This window comes from Chiloscyllium plagiosum, chromosome 11 (assembly GCF_004010195.1).
Source record: "Chiloscyllium plagiosum isolate BGI_BamShark_2017 chromosome 11, ASM401019v2, whole genome shotgun sequence".
In the NCBI taxonomy this organism is placed as follows: Eukaryota; Metazoa; Chordata; class Chondrichthyes; order Orectolobiformes; family Hemiscylliidae; genus Chiloscyllium; species Chiloscyllium plagiosum.
In genome coordinates this window covers 68,353,087-68,375,253 of record NC_057720.1, presented here as the reverse complement: position 1 = coordinate 68,375,253, position 22,167 = coordinate 68,353,087, and the positions used below count along the sequence as shown (strand labels likewise).

General features: G+C 38.2%; 2 protein-coding genes across 4 annotated transcripts in view; one reads left to right on the top strand and one right to left on the bottom strand.

The window, feature by feature from the left end:
• prpf38b (pre-mRNA processing factor 38B) overlaps window positions 1-10,602 on the bottom strand; it is a 32,005-nt gene extending 21,403 nt beyond the window's left edge. Inside the window, exons 1-2 of the mRNA XM_043699697.1 lie at window positions 10,135-10,602; window positions 419-487 (exon numbers count right to left, since the gene is read on the bottom strand). Of these exons, the coding sequence (XP_043555632.1) occupies window positions 419-487; window positions 10,135-10,368 (303 nt within the window). The 5' untranslated portion in view covers window positions 10,369-10,602. The remainder of the gene's footprint in view (window positions 1-418; window positions 488-10,134) is intronic.
• The window catches only part of LOC122554534 (UDP-N-acetylglucosamine transporter-like), a 60,604-nt gene continuing 48,475 nt past the window's right edge, over window positions 10,039-22,167 (top strand). The window contains exon 1 of one of the 3 annotated variants that reach the window (XM_043699705.1): window positions 10,039-10,164. Coding sequence is in view for 2 of the 3 variants with exons in the window: in XM_043699699.1 (XP_043555634.1) it covers window positions 10,799-10,814 (16 nt within the window). In the remaining variant the exon portion in view is untranslated. The other 2 variants (XM_043699699.1, XM_043699698.1) reach the window with 2 other exon arrangements.

The window sequence follows — 22,167 nt, the reverse complement described above, 5'->3', positions numbered from 1 at the left end:
CGAATGCCGAGGACCAGAGGACATAATCTCAGATGAAGGGGTCACCGATTTAAGGCAGTCTGGAGGAGAATTTTCTTCTTTTAGAATCTGTGAAATGCTTTATTGCAGAGGGCTATTGATACTGATTGTTAAGTATATTTATGGCTGAGGCAGAGAGATTTTTAGTCATTATGACAATCAAGGATTATGGGATGAAGCAGGAAAATGAAGTTGAGAATTCTCAGATCAGCCAAGATCTCACTGAACATCAGAGAGGACTTGATGGACCAAATGGCCTAGCTCTGCTCCTATGTCTACTGATCTGAAATGTCAACACTGCTGTCTTCAAGATAATGCCTCACTGGCTGAATTACCAAACAAGCAAATGTCTACAGATTAATAAGATTTTTTGAAAAGTAAAGCACGTACTTCTACTTACCCCTCCGCACATGCCTGTCTGGCCTGCAGTCTTCCTGCTCCCCTTCTCCCATGGTTCAATATGAGTGACCTGTAATTTAAAAGCAAAAATGTTAGAAAAAGGTTTAGTAAATAGCATCAATAAAAAAGCAAGCTAATCTAAATTTAGATTGTTTCTAAAATTAGGTTATAATTTGGATGTACTTTAGTTGTCAGCAACCAACATTGATTTAAATTCATTACCTAGCAGAATGAGACAAAATGGAATCTGTATCAGGAGAAGTTGCACTGACTAAATACTGTGAAAATTTGCCACATGCTCACTTGAATTTGTCAAACTCAGTTAAAACATTTAGATTGGATATTAAGCTTTTCACCATGCCTCAAAGTCACAGGTTTAACAATCACACATTATATCTTTCTTCCTCTTTGCATGACCCTTCCCAGTATACTTAAATGAATTTCTTAAAGCCTATATTCCTAAAAAAAACCCCAAAGGGGCTTGTCTGACCCCAGCAACAAAAACTGTGTTTTTCTAAGTTTGTACAATTTAACCTACTACAGAATTAAGATAAAGTCTTATAAATTAAACTGTTTAAATTTAAACATATTAAATTTTTATTACTCATGTCGCAAGTCATTATGAACTTGACCAAATTTTATTGTTGCAAGCCAAACTAGTAATGATCCATTGCTTATTGGTTTTAGAATACTACATTTACACATCTTTGTATTTTGAACAGCTAAATTTGAAAGACATTTGGAAACAGGGTGAACTTTCATGCAACAGAAACTAATACATTTCTTGATTTGGAGCCCATTTTTCATTAAGCCATTTATATGCCATTTTAATTAAAGATGACTCCAAGAAAATTCCTAATTCTTCCTCCTCCCTACCAATCTAAAGCAATGAAAAAAGCAACTTTGCTATTCTAAATGACATGTTCTTGTGTAAATAAGGTTTCATAACTGCTACAGAGGGAAAAGAAACAAAACCAAAGTTAGGTGACTGCTAAAGTAGTTCACATTAATACTATTTCAAATAATTTAATAATAAAATAAGCAATAAAAAATCTGCATATAAATGACTTTTAAGAGAAAAATATGTGTTCGAGATCAGCCTCTGAAATGCCACCTGCTTGGTCACAATGAGAAAAGAAAATCACGAATCACAAGATGAATTGCATTTCCGTATGGGTCAAACTTTCAATAAAACTGGTAGCAGTATTTTGAGCACATTCAATATTGGAGAATAACTTAAAAGGAAGTCAAGCTATAAGCCAGCAACCAGTAAGGCTAATGGTTTAAATACCATCACCCAAACAACTCAATTACACTGCAAACTTACAATCAACTTTTAGGAGGTCTTCTTCATTTTCTCAGCAGGATTATACATTTGGCTAAAACAGAAGTGGCTGCCATTCACAGCACAGCTTCCTTCTATAGTGGTACAAATACATACAAGAGTTGTCTATTTATTTAACGTCTTGCAATTGTTCAGCCAATTAATTCAATCATGGTTGGCCTCTGCCTCAATTAATTTTCATTTGTTTGCTCCATCCTGCTTGATAGAGTTACCCAACAAAAATCTGATAAATCTTGAATATTCTGATTGCCCCTACATCCAGAGTGTTTTGGAGAGAATACTGTATCAAGTTTCCATCACTCAAGATGAGTGAACAATTTTGATCTTTACCATTTAGAAAATACTCATCAGGAGGTCACATTGAACTCCATCTGTTCTTGTTTTGCTCAAACGGTCTTTTCTAATTTTCTGCTCCCATTTGTACCACTCTGTCACTCCAAATTTAGTGTTACTTGCAAATGTGGACGTAACTATTCTGCATGTAATATCATGAATAATGCAAGACATCAAGGCCCAGAAACTGATACACACATCACACCCTGCTAATCAGAAAAGATAACCATTGATTTTCTTTCTGTTGGCCATCTACCAACTTCCAACTCAAGTTAAAAAACTCTTTCCAAATCCACACCATTTTAACTCAAATTTTGTTAAAGCAACAATCTAGATTAACATTTGTAATTTAATTTAGGACTTCAAAACATCAAAAGAAACTATAAGATAGTTAACAGAGACTATTTGTCAGCAGTAGTGAACAGGAAATTATCCAGAAAATCCCAAAATCTCTTTTGGATTACTTAATAGCACATTTAGAAAATCATATGCTCCAAGTCAACACAGTTTTATGGGGGAGAGATAGGGCTCAAGTAGACAAAGAATCATAAAGCATGGAAGCAACCCTCAAGTCTAATTAGTCCACACAGACCATGTTCCCAAACTAAACTAGTCCCACTTCCGTGCATTGGACCCATATCCCTTCAAACCTCTCCTATTTGTGTACTTATTCAAATGTCTTTTAAATGCACTAACTGTACCCACTTCTCTCTTCCTCTGGCAGTTCACTCCACATAACGAACTACTCTGTATATAAAAAATGTTTCCCAATGTCATTTTTAAATCTTTCTCCTCTCACCTTAAAAATATGCCCCTAGTTTTGAACTTCCCCACCATAGGTAAAGACCCTTGATATTCACTGTATGCATGCCTCATGATTTTATAAATGTCATCCCTCAACCTCCTACGCTGTAGTGAAAGATATCCCAGCCTATCTTTATAACTCAAGCCTTCCATTACTGGCAACATCCTGGCACAACTTTTCTGAACCCTCTCCAATTTAATAATATCCTTCCCATAGCATGATCAGAATTGTGCATCGTAATCCAGAAGAGGCCTCACCAACACTCTGTGTAACCTCAACATGACATCCCTTTTGTTTTTTGATTTTTGGAATTCTCCACCTCAGAACAAGTGGATGCTACATGGGGTATATTCAAGATTGAGACTTAACACAAATGAGGAGTAGACAAGAGAGTGGAGTTGAGGTAGAGATCAGCCATGATTATCTTGAATGGCCAAGCAAGCTCAAGGGATTGAAATCCCTATTCCTATTTATGTTGTCAAAAAAAATGGTTGGAATATTTTCAAGCAGAATGAAGAATTTCTTAACATACAAACTTACCACACTATCACTGCCAACCACAGGATTTACCAAAGTGACCTCAAATGTATTCAAGCCATTCTCAACTGTAAAGCCAACTGTACTATGTATAGATATTTACATAATCCCTTTGATGACTAAAAGGCCTCTTCCTAAAGTACCTCACAGACAAAATCTGAAGAACTGTCACGATTTAACAAATCTGGCAGCCAATTTATGGACAGCAAGTTTCCACAACTATAATGAGCTAAACAGATTTTTAGATTTTTACATGTTGTCCAAGAAGTTGGGAAAATTCTCTATTCATCTGCAAATTGCATACAGTTTTAATATCCAGCTGATTAGGGGATCAGTTTAATATCTTAGCTGAAATGCAAGATCCTTTATTACTACATTGTGTCAGACTCGATTATGTGTTTGAGTCTGTGGGGTGGGGCTTGAACCTACGGCCCATTGCGCTACTGCTGACATGGTAGGCAAATCAGAAACTTAAAAACACTTCTTGGATCCAGGTTTAAGATCAAATCAAACTGATGAATGAAACAATTGTTTCAAATGGAAATTAAAGTCTAAAAGATGGATTTAATTACATCAACAGCAGCTTCTGTTCATATAGGACCTTTGAATGCAAAAAACATCCCAAAACGCTTCAAATAAAAACATAGAAAGGAAAGCACTAAGTCAATGGGAATAACAAAAGAGGTTAAATATCTCAAAGACAGAGTGAGTGAGATCTGGGGTTTAATTGTATGTGATTAAGGGCATCATAGCCATCAGTGAAACAGATGAGCAAGATGCAGAAGAATTCAGAGATTTTGAGAGTATTATTAATGTATGGGGGATGGAACAGTGAGGCAGACAGGAAAATTAGAACAACGATTTTTTAAAAAATTTCTGGGGCAGAAAGCTAATGTGGATTAACTGATGAACATGAAACAAGTTTTTTTTAAAATGAAATTTCTATGCAGATGGGAAGCTGGCCAAGACAACATCAGAACAGTTAGAGACAACAAATCGCTTCGGAGGGTTTCACTGATCAGATGAGGTTGGCACAGAGACAACTTATACATTGAAAGTGAAAATAAGCAGTATGAAGATGGTAAAAATGTGAATTGGAAATCTGGGTTGCGATCTGTAGTGTTAAGTTTGCTCTAAGTTTAATACTACATATAATCAAAGTACTAATTTTAGAATGATAAACACAAGGCACAAATTAAATCACTACAGAACAATCGCAACTTGAATTGTGAAGAGATGTATTCCACATAAAGCAAACAACAAATAACAATTTTATATGTAAAATCAGAATGCTAGAGGGGAAATTAAACATCATTAAGGATTTTGAGCAAAAATAACTAACAAAATAGTTTCCAGTGGCAGAGAACAAGTAAGCAGGGAAAACAGATTTAGAGCAATTGACAGAAGATTCGTAGGCAAGATTTGAACTAACTTTATTGTCAAAATGCAACAAATTTCAGTGATATGGAATGCACTGCCTAAAAATAAAGTTTTCAGAGATGAGTTGGATAAATACTTGAAATAACAAAATTGCAGGGATTCTGGGAAAGAGCAGAGTAGTAGAGTTAATGGGCAAAGCTTCCAAAGACACAGCACAGACATGATTTGCTACCACTCCCCTACTATTATCAAATTAAACTCTCATTCAGCCCCTTCTATTTAGAAATACTTTCACAATCATCCCCAGCCAATCAGGTTTGCCTGCATGATCATCCCAGAGGCTGAAGCCTATCACACATACATGGTCTGGGGAAGTAGCGGAGCCAGAACACGTTTGCAGCGCTGCTCCAAAGCTAGGACATAAATATATAACACCTACACTGTCTTTGGGAATCTCAGAGTCAGGAAATAGTCTTCATAATGGTTCCCCAGGATTAGGGCATTTACATTATTTCAGAGGATGACCTCATCCCACCATTGGATCTGGGGTAATGTGGTGGTTTGGCTAGAGTACCTGTAAGCATTACCAACTGACCTGTATAAAGGAGTTGTGTTTTCTTTATTTGGGGCCTCTTTTGGCTCAAAGAGGGTCTGCAAAGAGGGTCAAAGGGGGTCACCTAGGTTGTACAGGCTTTAACAAACTTTTAACTGTTTGCAGAAGTTGGTGTGCGCGAATTGCATCTCATGTGTGAAGCCTTGGGAAAAGAACCTAACATCCCAAGCTTCCCTCCAATATTGAACCCAATGTAGTCCCACGCTTGAACAGCGTAGAAGTTCTTAGAAACATTAAGGAGGGTTGTGGTGCCATGACTATATCTCTATATTTGTGCTAGCAGACCTAGATTCAAGTCCCACTGGCTCCAGAGGTGTGCAATAACATCATTGAACAGGTTGATTAGAAGAATAAGTTAAATAAAATGGTTTTTAACAAAAATGAATTAGAAATATTGAGGGGTGTTCTTGCAGCACAGTGGAAGTACCCCTACCCTTGAGCCAGGAGGCCCAGGTTCAATGCTCACATGTTCTGGAGGTATGTAATAACATTTGAGCAAGTTGATTAAAAAATACCTAAATTTCTAGTAAAGTTATCATTTACGGCTTGTGTTGCAGTTATTTAGATTAGATTCCATAGTGTGGAAACAGGCCCTTCGGCCCAACAAGTCCACACCGACCCTCCGAAGAGCAACCCACCCAGACCCATTCCCCTACATTTATCTCTTCGCCTAACATTACAGGAAATTTAGCATGGCCAATTCACCTAACCTGCGGGAATTTTTGGACTGTGGGAGGAAATCAGAGCACCCGGAGGAAACCCACACAGACACAGGAAGAATGTGCAAATTCCACACAGACAGTTACCTGAAGCGGGAATTGAACCCGGGTCTCTGGCGCGGTGAGGCAGCAGTGCTAACCACTGTGCCACCCTCGGAGCCAGGAGACTCAGGTTCAAATCCTACCTGCTTCAGCGGGATTGTAATGTGTCTGAATGGGTTGATTAAAAATATACAGAGACATTGAGTATGATGCATAACAGGGGAAAGGTTATATGGTGAGGTAGTGGTAAAAACACTGGTTGTACATGAAAGCATTTGCGGATATGAAGAAAAACGTAGAAACATTGAACATTCTGAATGAGAAGGTTGTATTGTCATCCCATTTCCCCCCTCTCAGTCAAAGCAAAACACCAAGAGACCTCACATAGTTTTACCTCCTTCATCTTTATTCCAGGCCCTGGAAGGAGAAAGAATGATTGCCCATGCACAAAGGGACATGAGCTCTCAATCTTCTCTGGAATAGCAGTTTCTCAATGAATTACAGTCATTTTACAGGGAGGAATATCCAAACAAATCAACATACATATTGATTGGGTGACCATTACAATTAGCGAGCATAAAGAGTAAAGATTAAGCCATCTGCTGTTACACAATGTATGTTCTTAACCTTAACTGGCTTCACATAATGAATACTTTTCACCTTGCTAACTGACTTTACATACTGAATGTTTCCTTATCTTGTTAAATGGCTCTACATAATGAATGCTTTTCCACTTTGTTAACCCATTATTGTTGCCTCCAGCACCCCACTGTTAACTGGAAGTTCTTATCTGATCTGAGTCATGCTCAGCTGAACCTCCTTCACAAAACTCTGAACTGAACTCTTTCCCTCCTGCTCATACCCTTTACACATTCTCAGTTGAAGTTCAAGCCCTCACCTACATCAAAACTGTGTAAGAGTATTTCTTATCAGGTTGATCAGAAAATACCTAGAAACACTGGGCTTGGCTCTTGTGATGCTGTGGTAGTGTCTGCTCCTCTGAGCTGGAAGATCCAGGTTCATATCCCATCTACTCCAGAGGTAGATCATAATATCAAACAGGTAGAGTAAAAAAAACAAACACTGAGAAAAACAAGCACATTTAGCTTGAGTAAAACACACCAGGAAGTCTTCAAAACAAAATGCTCCAGGTATAAGTAACGTTTAGGTTTCCAAGAATCTCAAGTTTAATTTTAAAATTTGCAATGTCTGGTGAAAGGAGATTTAAGATGCATGTTGTCTATGCAATGCTAGATTCGTTCAGAAGCTTAAAATGTAAAGTAAACATTAAATAAAATCTGTCTGTTACTGACAAAATCTTTGGAAATACTATTGGAAAGAGAAAACATTTTGGCTCAGATCAAGTAAACATCTCTAAAAATAAAAATACATGGAAAAATAAGTATTTGCCTAATAGGGTAAAGGTTGAGTGGATACATTGAGTTGTAGAAGATCATGCATCAGTCTCCAGGTCTCACTTAATAAAAAGCTCAACAAAGCACAGTAAATCCACACGTTAATCTACTACCAGAATTGCATCTAAAACACATGGACCACCTGCAATTAATGGGATATTGTTATTATAAACCTGCAGAGGAGTTAAAAATATCCCGAGATAAAAGAGATCAACAAACCACTAAAATCTTTTAATATTACACAAATACTTAACTTAAAAATATATTATAATATGATTTCATTTCCAGTGTTAGCAACTGATCAGTGGCTTACGGAATTTCCCCACACACAAATCCTGCAAAGCATATTCAGAAAAAGCTTTGGCAATAGAATACACAAGTCAACGTTTTGGCACCCTAATATCAGCACTTGATGGAATTAAGTATTTCCCAATATGTGGGGAGACCAAAAAGACTTCTGATGTAGTAGTAGGGACTTCACCTTTGGGCCAAAAGACCCAGAATGAAGTCATACCAGCCCCAGACACATCTCATAACATGCTGAATAAATTAATTTTTATCAGTGGGCAAAGCTAGAATAAAATGGCAGCCCCAAAAAGGTCCCCTCAGCCATGTATTCCACCTTGGCATTATGTCAACAAAGCGGATCCTTTACTGAAGGAATGATGGAAATTGTGGATGCTTTGGTCATTATCTCCCAATTCTCTTAGGTACAGTGTGATGACAGAGGACTGAAGATCTACAAGCCTTTCAAACCCACATTCAGAAACAGGATTGTTACAGCTCAGAAGGTCCATCATGCTTGCACCAGTTCTATAACCAAGTTCTAATCTCCTGCCTTAGCCTATATCCTCAAAAATAATGATCCAATGGCTTCTTCAATGTCTCAATTGAACCTGTCTCCGCCACATTTTTAGATGAGGATAAACCCATTAACTACAAGCCATCAAATTTAACCCACATGAAGCAAAAAGGTTTTAGAAATGATAATTTAGGATAAAATTTCAATTAAACAGTCAATTGGACAAATTTAGATTTAAAAAGGCAACAGATTTGTTACGGTGATGGAATTACTGAATACTTGAATGTAAAAATTTATTGCAGAGATAGGTGAAGTGATTAAGTTTGGGAGGAAACTGAGGAGTTGCATGCAAAATTCTAAAGCAGATGCAGAAGGCAAGAAATCTGGAGGTATATGTGCCTATTTCTTTGAAAGTAGTAGGTCAGGTTGAGAATGTTGATACTAAGAGTCACCAAATCCAGGACTTTATAAATAAAGTACGAAAGAAGACTGACCTTTATAAACAATTGTTTTGGCTTCAGCTGGAATAGTACGTCGATTAGTGGGTTCTTAAGAATGAGGCAATACAGTGTGTTCAGAAAAGATTTAAGGACAGCTGAAGAGATGAAAAACCAGAAATAAGAACAGCTTGGAAAAGCTGGGGTCATTTTTCAGAAGGAAAGGAAGATCGACAACAGAAATAGTAGAGGTACAGTATTCAAAAATCAAAAGGTAGTTGAGACAACGTAGATAGGAAGAAACTGTTGCTATTGGTGCAAGTCAAGAGTCAGCAGTGGCTTAAGCAGAGGGTGCTGTGTGTGGAACAAGTTCAAGCGATGTTTCCGTCCTGTCTGGCTCTACGTAGAACAAAATAACCAATAGCAACACTTTATTTAAAAAAAAAGTGTTTAAGATCTACTGTGCATTGCCCGAGTGCAGTGGAAGCAATTCAAGTGCACCTTTTAATTGAGCTTGGATAATTATTTGAACACAAACTAAAGATGTGACTAGTAAAATGACATTTTTCTATACTATAACCATTTATAATCCTATAAATTAAAATGTAAACTAATTACATGAAAAATGATATATCTCACCAACAATGCAATATGTCCACTAGTTAGGAGGGATGGAGAGAAAGGAGATTTCAGTATATTGCACGCACGCGTCTAACTTACACCGTCAGACTCCATTGTACATAAGGTGTTTTAGTAGAAAAACTTGACAGTAAGTGTCTACAGACATAAGAGTAACATTTATTTTGGCGTAAACATACATTTAAAGTAACAACCTATGCCAACAATGCCATCCAAACTTTAAAACAATTACTTTCAAGATTCAGAACGGTCCATATATTACGACCAAATTTCTCACGTATGGCAAGAACATATCCAACTCCCAAATCGTCGTCAGAATTTTAGCCGCCTTGGGGGCAACCTAGAAATGTTCCAGCTGATCTCAGCTATTCTGAACAATTTTCGAATGACAGAAACACTCAACTATATACTTTTAATAATTATATATTAAAGCCATTAATATAGGGAAACGGTTATCCATTGAGGCCACCACGGTGTAAAGATAAAACACTGACTCCTCCCCCTCTAGCCTTGGTCAAATGCCCCTTCCTCCCTCTACCGTACACAGAAATCAAACATGGCGTCACCATTGGAGCCCAATCTACCAGCAAACCAAATGGCTGATGGAGGACTCCGAGGCCTTAAAATAAATTCTCCAATCAGTCTCTTACCTTGAAATAGATCTCATCTACAACCTCATGGTAGGTTTTCAGTTCATACAACTGCACTTTAAAGTAGGGTGAGGAGAGAATATTGGTGAGGATGAGCGGGTTGAGGTTCATGGTCTTCTCGTTGCCCCACAGTGGCAGCACGTTGCCCTGTTTAATGGAGGAGGCCGGCTTAACACTTCCCCCCGCTTGCTGCTGCTGTTGCTGGTGGTTTCCAATGGCCGTTTTGTTAGCCATCTCGCTGCTGCACACTACCGCTCACAGCAGAAAAGATCTCAACATCAAGGTGCCGTCGCCCGTGGAAAAGATTACCGGCATAAACAACCTCTGCTAATATTTAAACACACATAACCTATCACGAAATGGGTTTAGTCGCAGAATTTAATTTAAAAAAACTCTTTCGAAACGCGCACACATACCCCTCACCAAATTAAAAAAAACACAAAATGGCGTCCGCTACCTCTTTCCGGCTAAAGGAAGTATGGTGACGTACTTTGACAGACAGTCCCATTGACCAAACGTACTCTAGATAATGTGCTGTCGTGGCGGTCTGACCAATAGAAGAAGGAGAAAGGGGCGGGTCTATATGCGGGAAATGGTAGAATGCGTCATGTTGCTGAGGTGCCGGTTTGCGCGGAACTGAGTGAAAGGATGGCCTTTTTCAAAAATGCCTTTTGCTGACGGTCTGTGGTTTCTCCATGGTTACAATTTTGGTTTTTATTGCGTGTGTGTAGATTTTGTCACCACGCTTTTTTCTGTTCTTAAAGATGGTGTCTGGGAGAACGCCGGATTATGTTTTTAGGTAATTCAAGTTGATTGGTCAGACACTAAATCCTGCTCAACTCTCTCCATTTGAAATCTTGAAGTTCTTTGTCATGTTTCATTTGTGTTTCCATCACTTCTTGGGCTCATTCTAAATATTATGTGGTTTAACTTTAGCGCGCCTTTTTTTTACTGAGTTTGTTTCCTTATTTAAAATGTAATGTGTAATCTTTGCAATTCTGTTTAACCTGTTTTTTTTTGCATTAAATTGTGTCGAATACATATCTACTATTTTGCATAGCATTTGTTTTCTGTTGCATTGTAATAGTAATCCTAGTATTGTCATTAAATGTATCTGTAGTTTAAATGCTTCCCCTGTAATACAGCTCACAATAAGTCAGTGATTATTTTAAAATTAACTTGATGGAATTTCAGCAAAGCTGAATTCGTCCAGAGACTTCATCTTTATGGCTAACTTCACACTTCAAAATGCTAATGTAGGTTCACTCCTTTTATATGATACTTTAATTCTATTCCTAGAAGATATTTCTAATTGAATATTAATAGAATCCCTACGGTGTGGAATTAGACCACCTGGCCCAACAAATCCAGACTGACCTTCTGAAGAGCAGGCAACCCACTCCTCCATCCCACCACTCTACAATTCCCCTGACCAATGCGCCTAACCTACATATTCCTGAACACTATAGGCAATTTAGCATAGCCAGTTCACCTAACCTGCACATTTGATTTTTTTAAAATTCGATTAGATTCCATTCTGTGGAAACAGGCCCTTCGGCCCAACAAGTCGACCCTCTGAAGAGTAACCCACCCAGACCCATTCCCTCTGACTAAAGCACCTAACACTATGGGCAATTTAGCATAGCCAATTCATCTGACCTGCACATCTTTGGACTGTGGGAGGAAACTGGAGTACCCGGAGGAAACCAAAGCAGGCACGAGGAGAACTTTCAAACTCCACGCAGACAGTTGCCTGGTCCCTGGAGCTGTGAGGCAGCAGTGCTATCCACTGAGCAACCATGCTACCCATAAAAGAATATAAAAAATTTCTTTATTCAATGAAGAATGGATGTTGTTTCCAATATTTGTTCAACCAACATCTGTAATGCACATTATCTGATTACTTTGTTTATGGGTCTGTAAATTGATCATGAATGATTACACTTCAGAAGTACAAAATTGGTTATAAAATTTGAAATGAAAAATTGGAGATTATTCTGAAGGAATGAATTAATCTCTGCTTGGAGAGGCAAGGGTTGGTCAGGAATAAACAGCATCACTTTTGTAGGGAGATCATGTATAACAAATTAGATTGAATCTTTCCACTATGTGACCAAGTTTGTTGAAGGGGATTGTGCAGTTGGTGTAGTTCATATGGATTTGGATGTAAGTTTTCTCACTGTGCTGAAAGATTCATTTTCATAAGTTTCGTTTGGAGGCTCACTGCAATGTTACCTAGTATGGTGACGAAATGTCTGAAAATGTACCTTCCAGCTCAGTGAGCAAACCTACACCCAGAACCTCAACCTGAGCTACAAATCTTCTCAAAACCCGATAGTGTATGGATTTCAGCAAAACCATTGATTAGGACCCATATATGGTGCCTTGGTAAGGCAACTTATAAAACTTTTCACTTTATTTTTCTTGTAGAAGTACACTTGACAATAAATTTCTATTCTATGAGAGATATTGGCAAAGAAGGCACATGTGACTCAAATTGGCTTAGTGGTAGGAGACAAGGGTGGTGGTAGCAGGCTATTTGACTTTTTTAAACAAAATTATTCATTCATGGGATCTGGGTGTCTCTGGCTAGGCCAGCATTTTTTTGCCCATCCTTAATTGCCACAGAGAACAGTTGAGAGTTAATCACGTTGCTATGAGTCGAATCAAATGTAGGTCAGACCAGATAAGGATGACCGTTTCCTTCTCTCAAAGACCATAGTCAACCAGATGGCTTTTTTTCCAACAATTGACAATTGTTTCATAGTCATCATTAGACTCTGAATTCCAGATTTTTATCAAATTCAGATTACACCATCTGCCATGGCAGAAATTGCACCTAGGTTTCCAGAACATTATTTGATCTCTGGATTAACAGTCCTGTGAAAATGCCACGAGGCCATCATTCCCCCTGTTGGAGGCAAATGTCAAATTGTCTATCATGAATCAGTATTTTCTTTTTTAGTGATATATATGTATACAAACAAAAAGAAGAAAATATGGGGTGAATAGTAAGGTAGGTATTTGATTTGATTTATTGTAGTCATGTGTACCTCGGTATAGTGAAAAGCTTTGTTTGCAAGCAGTACCAGCAGATCATAGTAAGCAAGGATATACAGAGCATAGTGAGCTTAGAGTGTGGCATATAGACTGAACCGTACATGAGGTGTGCGAAGAATGATCAACATTATTTGAAATTAATGAGTCCATTCAGTTTCATAACAGCAGAGAAGAAGCTTCTCTTGAACAGGTTGGTGTGTGTCCAAGCTGCTGTATTTTCTGCCTGACAAGATTGTGGAAGAGCATTACTGCTGTTGGCCAACTTTCCGCAGAGACAAAAGTGTAAATGGAGTCCATGGATGGAAGGCTGGCTTCCATGATGTCCTGGACTGCGCATACAATCTTCTGTAGTTTTGTACAGTCCTGGGCAGAGCAGTTGCCATACCAGACCATTATACATGTGGATAGTATGCTTTCTGTGGTGCATCTGTAAAAGTTGGTGAGGGTCTTTATGGGCATGCCAAATTTTCTAAGCTGCCAGAGGAAAAAGTAGTGTTGTGCATTCTGTACCATCACGTCTACATAGGAATCCAGGACAGATTGTCGGTTATTGGCACTCCTCTGAACTGGATGCTCTCCTCCCTCTCAACCTCTGCTCTGTTGATGTAGATGGGGTGTGTTCTCCTTTCTTTCTGAGGTCAATGATCAGTTATTTTGTTTTGCTGACATTGAGAGATAGATTGTTATCGCTGAATCACAAAACCAAGCCCTCTTTCTCCTTTCTGTATTGTGACTCGTTATTATTTGATATCTGTCCTGCCACGATGGTGTCATAGTGACCTGTATATGGATGGCATGAAGATGGCAGAGTGGTTGACAATGAAAAAGAAGGTCTTGGATTACAGGTCGGTAGATGGAATAAAAATCCTGATAAATGTGAGCTGATGTGCACTAAACGTAGTAAGATAAAGAAGTATTTGATGACTGACAGGACACTAGGAAGCTTAGAGGAACAGACAGATCTTGGGGTGTTTGTCCAGAGATCCCTGAAGGCAGCAGATTAAAAGGTAGTTAGGAAAGCATATGGCAAATTTGATTTTATCAGTATTGACAGATTATAGGACCAGGGAGGTTATTTTGGAGCTGTACAAAACTTTGTGGAGGCCATAGCGAGAGTAGTGTGTGCAGTTGCTGTTATTGCACTGGAGAGGGGGCAGAGGAAATTCAACAAGATGTTGCTTGGGATAGAGCAGTTTAGCTAAGAAGAGAGGCTAGATAAGCTTGGGTTATTTTTTTTAAGAGCAGGGGAAGGCTGAGGGGACCTGATTGAAGCTCATGGATAGGGTGGATAGAAACCAGCTGTTCTCCTTATTGAAAAGTCAATAACAAGGGACATAATTTTAAGGTGAAAGGTAAGAAGTTTAAAGAGAATGTGTGGAAACATTTTTTCATCTAGAGGTTGGTTGGAATCTGGAGTGCACTCCTGGAAGGGTAGTTGTTGCAGGAAACCTCACAACCTTTAAAAAGGAAATGAATGAACACTTGAAATGTCATAACATTTGAGGCTATGGGCCAAGTCCTGGAAAGAGGGATGAGTGTAGGTTCAGAGGTTTGTGTCAGAGTTGACGTGATGGATCAAAGGGCCTCCTCTGTACTATATAATTCTATTTTAAATTCAACATTTTTTTAAAAATTGACTGCAACAGTTTGCCTACATAGCAGTAAGGACTACTTTGAAAGTACTTTAGTTAGAATGAAGCACTTTAGATGTTGTAAGCTAATGAATGTACTATTTGAGTGCAAGTTCTGTATGCTATTGCTTTGTATTCTATTGCTAGTAATTTGGATTTTTAAAAAAATTGGCAATAAAGATGTGGCATTATTACCTAGGCCAGGAACTCTGAAGCTTTTGCATCTTGCATCCCGTGCACTATTTTGTCAAAAAATGCTGCCTTCACCATTATAAAAATAATATCGCACTTTTTCCAAGGAGTGCATTTTTACATGCATGTTAGTATTACATTAACCATTAATGAAACATTTTAAGGATATTAAGATTGAAATAATTTTGCTGAGAATGTGTTTGCTAAATCATTTTTAAAAACTGAGTTATTGATTTTGTCATTGAGAAACCTGTGATTGCATTTCATTAAGTATCTACTGTCCTTGCTTTAAATGATAGAGGTTGTGTGTTTAGAAGACGTTAAGGAGCTTGGTAAAATGTTGCAGTATCTTGTTGATGATACCTGTTAATGCTGACATCTCTGGGCCCGTGTACACTTTATTGACATAACAGGTTGTCAACATTCCCAATCCAAAATGGTAGTGGACCACATATTAGATTAGATTAGATTACTTACAGTGTGGAAACAGGCCCTTCGGCCCAACAAGTCCACACCGACCCGCCGAAGCGCAACCCACCCATACCCCTACATTTACCCCTTACCTAACACTACGGGCAATTTAGCATGGCCAATTCACCTGACCTGCACATCTTTGGACTGTGGGAGGAAACCAGAGCACCTGGAGGAAACCCACACAGATACGGGGAGAATGTGCAAACTCCACACAGTCAATCACCTGAGGCGGGAATTGAACCCGGGTCTCTGGCGCTGTGAGGCAGAAGTGCTAACCACTGTGCCACATATTGTATGTGTTAGTACGTTATGAATGATAATGGGTTCTGTTATCATGGTTTAAGTATCTTGGCTTTTTGAACTTGCTGATGAGTAATAAGCTATGTTTTTCAGTTCCAGCAAGAAGTGACACTGAATATTTTGGTGCCTTATCACAAACCGCAACTTGGTCCTTGTCATGGCAAATTTTATCTGGTTTGCATTTGTAGAAGAGGGCAGTTTCATCTGTATTCAAGATATCCATTGAATTATAATCTTGATAATTTCTTGAAAACATTTGTCAGTCATTCAGATTTGAAGTGACTTGCAGATGAGCGCTGTCCACAAAGCTGCTTGCAGATGAGGTAATGTTGTGATTTAAACAGCAAAAAAAAAGCTATTGCTCTGACTAAAGTTGTCAACATCTATTTTCTTTGCAAAGCTCTCAGCTTTCTCCACAGAATCTTATTTTGTTAATACTATGTGGGTCAGTTTATGCATAAAGCGTGCATTCTCCAACTCTAGACTTATTGGGGAATTGCATTTTTTGATATTAGTATTCTATGCTCCACTCTCATATTAGTCTTTAATTTTTCAGCATTCTTTATCTAACCAGTCAGTTTACTAAGTCTGACATAGAATTCAGTTTGAATATGTTTGCATGGTCTTCCTTCATTAAGTGCCTTCAATGCCCTGAACTTGATTTAGCCATGATTTTGACAGCAATAACTGAAACATGCTTTCTTAAACTGCAGCTTGTGCATCTATTTTAATAAGATTAGTATCCCTTTTTTATTATTTTTATATTTGAAACATTAAACTCAAGACATTAATATCTAGGTTGTTTCAAATAGAAAATATTGCAATATGAGTAAAGACTTCTTGTTGACTCATCACATTACCCCTCTGTCAATGTTGCGAGAGGGAGATAGAAATTGCAAAGGGAAATACGGATTGGGATGTTATTGTCTAATTGACAAAGTCAGGATGTTGATTTATGTAATGTTAAAATAAATAGGTGGCCTTGTACACTACTGCTGCATGTCACTGTAGAGGGAGTGGATGGGGTGCCAATCAAGCTTTGTCCTCTAATGAGCTTCTTGAAAGTGTTGTTGGCGTAGCACTCAAATGGTCAAGTGGAGAGTATTCTGTCACATTCCTGCCTTGTAAGTTGTGAACAGATTTTAAGGAGTCCTGAGTGAGATACTTATTGCAGAATTCCTCATCTTAGAGCCACAGTATATTGTTGGTGCAGTTTGTTTTTTTTTTGTTCGTTGGTAGCCCAGATAATGATTGTGGAGGATTCAATTGTGATAATGCTATTGATTATCAAGGCATGGTGGTTGGGTTGTCTCTTGTTGTATGTGGTTGCTCCCTCACACTCATGTAGTGTGAATGTTACTTGTCACTTATCAGCCCAAGCCACATAGTTCAAATCTTGCAGCAGTTGAATATGGACTCCTTCGGTGTCTGAGGAATAACGAATGGTGCTGAACACTGACATCATTGGTAAACATTACCCCTCTGACCTTTATGATGAATGGAAGGTGATTGAAGCAGCTGAAAATATTTGAACCAAGGATGCTGTAGTGATGTCCTAGGGCTGAGGTGATTGATCTCCAAATCCACAATCATTTTTCTTTGTGTTAGGTATGACTCCAAACGTTGGAGAGTTTTCTTCCTCTTGATTCCCAATTACTCCAGTATCATAGGGTTCTTTGCCACAGTCATCAAATGCTACTTAATATCAAAAGCAGTGACCTGCACTTCCCCTCAGGAGTTCGGCTCCTGTTTGGACCAAAACTACAATTAGGTTAGAAGCTGAATGATGCTAGCAGACCCCAAATTGAGCTTGTAAGCAGGTTATTGAATAAGTGCCACTTGATAATCCTCTTGAAAGTAGACTAATTGGGTGCTAAATAGCCAGGTTAGATTTATTTTGATTTTTGTGGCCGGGATACACAAATTATATTCACTTAAAGTTAGATTTCCATTCCTGAAAATTGTGGAAATAGGGCCTTCCATAGCAGAAAATAAAATAAAACATGTTACAATATACTATTTTATATGCCTATCTTGTACATTGGTAAATTAAATAACTGTTAAAATCAAAAGCGTGTTACTTTTATATTTTTAATTACAACATTGCAGATGATACTGAGTGTATACCATAAGATAGAGGAGCAGAAGTGTGCCATTCAACTCATGGAGACTGCTCTGTCATTCATGGAGACCATGGCTAATCTGATAATCCTCAACTCCACTTTCCTGCCTTGTTTTTAAAACCCTTCATGAATAGAAGGATGTATATCTCAAACTCAAATATGCCATGGCAACATTTCTATACATTCTCCACCCTCTGGAAAAAGGAAATTGCTCCCCATCTTGGTTTTATCTGGGCAACCCCGTTTCTGAGATTGTTTTTGGGGGCATTTGCAGATTCTGAGGATTATGAAGTGCCATTTAGTTGTTGAAATGTGCAGGTAAAATGGTAGCTTCTTACAAGAGCAAAATTGGGCTGGAGGTGCTGACATTTTAAAGAATTGTGAGAGAGTTGGATGAAGCAAGATTTGGACAATATCATGCTTGGCCTGATAAGTGGTGAACTGTATTCATCTTGCACAAATGCTGATCAATGATCACGATCACGTCCAGCAAGAGAATCTAATTATCTCTACTTCATATTCAACAACATTATCACCACTGTAGTCCCACTCTCAAGATCTTGGCAATTATCATTGACCAGAAACTGGAACAGCTATATAAATACAAGTGCAGGACAGAGGCTGGCAATTCTACACTGAGTCACTCTGTTCCTGACAGTAACCCTAGAATTAGATTCAGTCAGAATCAGCAATGGACTGTCAGCTGGAGTCACATCAGATGTAAAGGAACATAATCTCATCCCCGAATATCACTGCAGGAGGTCATTAAAGCATTGTCCTAGGCCAACCCACTCACGAGGGTCACCCCCTCATTCCTGATGAAGAACCTATGCTCGAAACATCAACTCTCCTCCTCGGATGCTGCCTGACTGGCTATGCTTTTCCCGCACCACACTCTTGAGTCTGATCTCCTGCATCTGCAGTTCTCAGTTTCTCCTAGTTGATTACAACATGGCACATGATTAGGAATGATCAAGGGAGTTGATTCAAAACACCTTATGTTCAGACCAAATGGAAAGCTGATGGCTGACTACTACTCCTCTGTGAATCAGCACACTTTCATATTGAATACCACAAAATCTGCACTTAAGGGTAACATGGACACAGTATATTCTGGATGAGGGTCTTCAATATGCTTCACCACTTCATATTGCACTGACCCATAACCTCAGAAGGGAAGATTAGCTGTCCCTCCGACATCAAACTCCATTCATTGCAGATTGTGTTGGGTTATTGAAAGTTAACTCTGATGGGCCAAATTTAACCTCGTAATAAAAATGAACTTGAAATCTTCCTAATTTTACAAGGCAAAAATCTCAAAAGGTGACTTGTTCTGCAGCTGATCAAAAGGTACCACTTTCCCACTGAAATGTTCAGTTTACATTTTCCTTCCGTTTGAACCAACTTTAATTATGTACAGTACTATTCTGTGACATCATATCTTAGCCCATAACCCACTCTTTAGAAGCTTATTGAAAATTAAGTGAAATTGCCTCAATCTTACTGTTCAACATTTTGTTTTTAGAGAAGCTTTACCTCTATTTAATTTGAGCCTCTTTAATCTCCGCAGCTAAGAATGGACAAAAATGGTCTCTAGTGATGTCTACTTTCTATGAGCAATATCTAAAAATGCTACCTGTATTTTTAATCATTTTAAAAATTTTACTCCTGGGTTCTTTCCAGCAATCTCCATTGAAAGTGTGCATATGTTTATATAAGGAGACAATAAATAGAACTTTCTTGTGAGATGTATCACAGCTGAGTTGACGGTTAACACTTGATTTGAGCTTTACATATGAATGATAACTATCTGAATGAAGTGATGAAAGGTAATTAGTGTCTATGGATTGAGGCAAAATTGAGCCTTTTTCAACTATGCTAAATAAAACAAGGGCTATATGTTTTTGGATGACATTTCAATTCTAGTTCAAAATTTGAACTATAAGTTAAAATAGTTAGGTGATAACTCCTAATTCCTTTCTTTTATGTAAGAGTTTAGTGATTCCCGATTAAGTAGTCTTTCAATGTAAGATAATGACCATTGCTTTTCTGTGGGGTTTACAAATGAATTTTGTGGTTTCCATTACCTATAAATATCCTATTTAAGGAAAATTTAAATTAAACTTTACAAAACATATCTGAAGCATCCTTTATTATATGGTCAGTTGCTAGCATGAAGAACATTATCTTAGCAAGATTGAGATAGATGGACAATACTGTAAAATTCTAAAAAAATTAATGTGAAGTTTTACATTTGAAAGAAAATAGTGCACAAAATAATAAAAATGCTTAATTTTGTCTGTCTTGACATTACAAACCAAATAGTGTTCACAACAGTTAGAAGATGACTGTCAAAGTTAACAACCAGTTGAGTTATTCCTTAAAGCTTATCTTATGATAACATTAACTTATATTAGCAAATATAAACTGACCTGAAAGAAGTATTGTTGGAACTCCCTCATTGCATTTTTGAATAAAAACTTGCAGCTTACCTTTTTCAGTGGCTCCCACAAGTGACATAATTAGGCGTTCCAATCGACAAGCGGCAGAAAACCAGCCACAGGATACATGAACATCAACTAGCCACAAAACAACATGACCCACTCTCACTAGTATCCATACATACGGATGAGGAAGGACACCACTTCAATTGGGACAACACATCCATCCTAGAACAAGCCAAACGGAGAGACACGCACAAAAATTCCTAGAAGCGTGGCATTCCAACCGGAACTCTATCAACAAACACATTGACTTGGATCCCATTTACCACCCCCTGAGAAAAAGAACAGGAAATGACATCACCAACTCGAGGAAACTCAAACATATAAATAGAAAGCAGGCTGCTACACCATTGCTTCAGTCGGAGGCTCACTGAAGATGTTACCTAGTGTGGTGATGAAATGTCTGAAAACGAACCTTCTAGCTCAGAGAGCAAACCTATATCCAGAAACTCAACCTGAGCTACAAATCTTCTCAAAATTCAATAGCTTAATGACTGAAAGTTTTGTCTGCAGTTTTTGAAAGATATCTGATCCAATGTACAAGGATTATTATTAATAAAATTTCTATCTGATGGCTTTGGGGAAATATACATGATAGATAATTTGAAGATTTCCCAATATACTTTTATTTTATTGTTCCTATCTTCAGATCATTGATTCCTGCTGTGCTACAGTTGCAAAAGTACCAAGTACGTTCTCGTACCTTTTCTTCTCAATTTGTCTAGCAGTTGACACTAGGACTGATTAGAAACAAGGTTTAAAGAAAATTTCCGATGCTGGGGCATTAAGAACAACAATATATTTTCTTACTATTGTGGTCAAATTGGCTTTTAAAGCAGTGGTGAAGGATCACATTTCGGACCTTTTACAATTACCAATGTTCTGTTTTACTGCAGCGTTTGTCCGAACACACTTTGAGAAACAAACTTGTAAGGAGATCTCAGCTATCTGTAAGAATAATAGGGTAGCTATGGTTGGGGATTTTAACTTTCCAAACAAAGACTGGGACTACTATAGTGTTAAGGGTTTAGATGGAGAGGAATTTGTTAAGTGTGTATACAAGACAATTTTCTGATTCAGTATGTGGATGTACCTACTAGAGAAGGTGCAAAGCTTGACATATTCTTGGGAAATAAGGCAGGGCAGGTGACTGCGGTGTCAATGGGGGAGCACTTTGGGGCCAACGACCATAATTCTATTAGATTTAAAATAATGACGGAAAATGATAGACCAGATCTAAAAGTTGAAGTTCTAAATTGGAGAAAGGCCAATTTTGATAGTATGAGGCAAGAACTTTTGAAAGCTGATTGGGGGCAGATGTTTGCAGGTAAAGGGACGGCTGGAAAATGGGAAGCCTTCAGAAATGAGATAACGAGAATCCAGAGAAAGTATATTCCTGTTAGGGTGAAAGGAAAGGCTGGTCGGTATAGGGAATGCGGATGACTAGAGAAGTTGAGGGTTTGGTTAAGAAAAGAAGGAAGCATATGTAATGTATAGACAGGATAGATCGAGTGAATCCTGAGAAGAGTATAAAGGAAATAGTATATTTAAGAGGGAAATCAGGAGGGCAAAAAGGGACATGAGATAGCGTTGGCAAATAGAATTAAGGAGAATCCAAAGGGTTTTTACAAATATATTAAGGACCAAAGGGTAACTAGGGAGAGAATAGGGCCCCTCAAAGATTTCTGAAGAAGGGCTTATGCCCGAAACGTCGATTCTCCTGTTCCTTGGATGCTGCCTGACCTGCTG